At 57.4% G+C, this 3,650-nt stretch overlaps 1 protein-coding gene across 1 annotated transcript; it reads right to left on the bottom strand.

Annotated features, from left to right (window-relative positions):
• Positions 1-200: 200 nt before the first annotated feature.
• AMER1 (APC membrane recruitment protein 1) lies at positions 201-3,509 on the bottom strand. Its single transcript, XM_009999641.1, has one exon. The coding sequence runs from the start codon at positions 3,507-3,509 to the stop codon at positions 201-203; it is 3,309 nt and encodes a 1,102-aa protein (XP_009997943.1).
• Between the last annotated feature and the right edge of the window lie 141 nt (positions 3,510-3,650).

Genomic DNA, 3,650 nt, shown 5'->3' with positions numbered 1-3,650 from the left:
GTAGAAAACAAGAAAGTGCCTCAGCATTAATAGATGAATCCCAGAGGCAGCTCCAAGCCCTGCTGGAGGATCCGCAGCAGTGAGACCACGTACCATGGCCACGGGAGAGGAGCTCATCCCGGTCAGCTAAAGTCACTCACAAATGTTGATGTTCTCCCTCCTTGCGCTTGGCAGCTCTTGTCACACTCTTCACAGAGCAGCTATTTGGCTTTGGTGACATTCATGGCAGTGCTCTGGCAGCCCGTGGGCAGCACGCGGCCAGGGGGCGCTCTGCCTTTCAGGGGCTCTCCGCAGCACTCCGGGCTTTGTACGGCACTGGTGCTGCCGTTGGGATGCTGAGGCATTCCCTGGGCAATGCCGATGGGTTTGCACTTGGTGCGCTTCTCTGGGGAGCAAGAGAAACTAAAGCCCGTGGGCAGCTCGGACTCAGTTTCTCCCAAGGGTAAAAAGTGGGACAGCTTTTTGGTGCTGAGGTCCCCGTGGTACCTGCAGGAACTGGCTGTCTCCCGGGACTGCCTGGTGTCAGGCTGCAAAGGTAAATCGGAGGGTCGGAGCAGCCTGCTCACCTCCAGCTCTTGGGGCCGCCTCTCCGGAGCCTGTCCAGCAACACTCTGGGAAAGAGACAGGAAAGGGGACATGGTGCCCTGCAGCTCTGGTGGCTCCCAGGTGCTCTCCATTGCAGCAGCTGGAGCGAAGCCCCAGTGCTTCATCCCCCCAGCAGCCATGTCGGTGTCATGCGGAAGGTGCTGCAAGCCTGGCCAGCTCAACCCACCATCAAGAGCCACCAGCTCGCCCTCCTCCTTGCTCCGGCTCCTCCTTGCTCCACCTGAGTCCTTTTTGCTGCTTTCCCGCTTTGACCACAGCCGGCTGGGCTGAGGGCTGCTCCTGACAACCTGTGAGTCAGCAAGCTCAACCTCCAAGCTCTCTGTGTCAAGTGACCGGCTCCTACGGTCAACAGAGAGGGGTGCTGGCAGAGAGGGGTTCAGCCCATGGAGCCGCATGTGCCGGGGCAGGCTGGCAACACCCCAGTTGCAGCTCTGGAAGGAGCCCGGGGAATACCCCGGGGACATTCTTTCGTCACATTCGGCCAGTGACTCTTTCTGTCCGTAGCCATCGTCAAAGGCCTCGGCAATGTCCTCACCGGCATTCATCTCAGGGTGCTGCTCACACTCCCCTTCTCCTTCCTGCTCCACATCAACGACGTCGAACGTAACCATGGTGGGGAGGGCAGGGAGGTTCTGGGTGAAGGAAGAGCCAGAGGCAGAGCTCCCCAGGCTTTCGGAGAGGCTGGAGAAGAGGGTCCCGCTGCTGGCAAACTCCACCAGCGCTTGCGAGAAGCTCACAGCATGCTCAGGCTCACACTCGCTGCCCACCTGGGACTTGCTGGTGGTGGTCTCCTCTCCGCTGCCACACTCAGGCTCTGGGAGTCTGTAGCCAGGGAACATCCCTGCTTTGGCTGGGGCTATGCCACCGAGGATGGAGCCCCCAAACAACCCACAATCTGGGTCCGAATTGAACCCCGAGTTGTTCTTCGTGAGCTGAATAAGGCAACTTCCTTGGGCTTTTTGGCTGTTGTAACAGTTCGGCTGAGACAGAGTCCCTGGAAAATCTCTCCACTCTGGATTTTCTGCTCTAGCCACCAAAACCCCAGTATGCACACCCCTGTTTGGGGTGTGCGAGGCCACCTGCTCACTACCAAGGCCACTCTGATTCTTGCCCATCGAGCTGGCTGCTCTAGTTTTACATTCAATGCACTGCTTTTCTCGGGGACACTTCTCCTTGTCTGGAAGATCAAGTCGTTTCAAGACCGGCTCCCTCTGCAGCTCCCAGTACAGCAGCTCTTTCTGAATGGCCGCTAGCCGCTCCTCTGTTTCCATCACCCCTCTTTTCTGATCCATCATGTGATTCAAGCTCTTCTCAGCAGGGAGGCAGAAGTCCAAGAAGTAGCTGAAGATCCCCGGGCGTGAGATTTTGCCCTCAAACAGGGATTCATCTCCGTGTGAGGGACTCATCAATGTGTCAAACTCATAAAGTGCATCACCACTGTAACTGTCTCTGGGAAGACGGTCCTTCTTGATCTCACTGAGCCCATCTCCAGCTTCATCCTCTGGCCCTGGGGTGGTGGAGTCATAATAACCCTCATCGCTATTAGGGGCTGACTCTTGCTGGTCACTCTGTGGAGTCAGGAGGTCCACACCATCCATTGCATCCCCTAGGTAGGGATGCGCTTCCACCTCGTGGGAGGCGTGTGTCTCCAAACTGCTACTTGACACCTGGGCTTCATAGGTCCTGTCCCCTGCCACGTTGCCATTCCATATCTGGTGGAGGTACTCCTCTGCCTCCTCAGGTATGGCCATCTCCTCCCCACCACCCTGGTAGGTGACCAGGCAGGAGCTCCGTTTAGCAGCTTCTCTGCTGCGCTCCACAGAGATGGTGCTCTCAGTGATGTCAGGCTCAGCAATGTCATCTCCACACCCTGTCAGGGAATCAAAGCTCTTTAAGGATGTGGCATCTCCTAAGATAAGATCTAGGAGGTCCCCAGAGTGTAGGCAGGGAGGGTCATTGTCGATGAAGTCAGGAGGGAAGTCCAGCAGCAGATTGCCGTGGTCAAACTCTGTGCAGGCAACAGCATCAGTCTCTGATTTTTTATCCAGAGTGTCCCTCTTCCGTGGCATCACCACCATGTCGCCCACACAGGTGCCTTCATCAGCTGTGAGACAGCCAGGCTCAGCAGTCTCCCCGCAGTGGGTGGCTGTGCCTACCGAGCACTTGTCCTCCAAGCAGCCCGGGCAGGCCATGGCAAGAGGGACAGGTCCCAGTTCCCTTCCCTCCATGGCCTCTTGGCTCTCTGCTCCCACACCAGGAGCTTTGCCAGCCTGCTCTGAATCCCCAGTCCACTCGGGGAGCTGTGTTTTTTCACACTCGGGAACCTTGCTCTTCCGGTGACGGCGGATGCTGTTAAAAAACCCTTTCAGGCCTTTTTTAGGTCTGGGAAAGGACTTATCTCCATTGGGCTTTTTCTCACAGCCTTCAATACTCCCAGGTGGAGAGCTGTCCTGCTGGCCAAAATCAAACTTGGCACTAGTGTCTATGGCCACATGAGCACTTTGGGAGCTTGGCAGGGGGCAAGGATGCGAGTCCCTGCTCCCCTCCAAAGGGCTTTCCAGCTGCACCCCATCGCCCTTGTCATAAGCAGCACCACTGAGCCCATCGTGGGTCTTACATTTACTGAGGCCCTTTTTAGAGGCTGCTTTCCCTTGGCCCTTGTTCCTGCCTCCAAAGAAGCTGGGTAGTGTACAGATGCTCCTCTTCCCTCCAAACAGTTTGAAAGCAGTTTTCTTCAGCTTGCCAGGAGGCTGCTGTGGCTCAGCAGCTGTCATGGAGCCGTTGCCCTGCTCGGGCAGCCCGGCCCCGCTCTCCTCCCTCTGCTGGTCACTTCCCTCCGGCTGCCCGCACAGCCCCGGCTGCCACCCGGGCCGGGTGGGCTCCTCTGTGCAGCCTCTTTCCATGGCAGCTGGTCAGCTCAGGTGCATCTAGCTGGCAACGGTAGTGGAGCCTTCTTCTGGAGATGGAGGTGGAAGCATCGCAGCTGGTCTAAAGCAAAAAGGAAGGGGAGAGAGGTGAGGAGTCAGCAATGGACAGGGTGAAGC

Source organism: Chaetura pelagica, unplaced genomic scaffold (genome assembly GCF_000747805.2).
Source record: "Chaetura pelagica isolate M959 unplaced genomic scaffold, ChaPel_1.0 scaffold456, whole genome shotgun sequence".
NCBI lineage: Eukaryota > Metazoa > Chordata > Aves > Apodiformes > Apodidae > Chaetura > Chaetura pelagica.
This window is presented reverse-complemented; position numbering and strand designations above follow the sequence as displayed.

Coding starts and splice junctions, on each gene's coding strand:
- AMER1 (XM_009999641.1), bottom strand. CDS start 3,509: ATGGAAAGAGGCTGCACAGAGGAGCCCACCCGGCCCGGGTGGCAGCCG.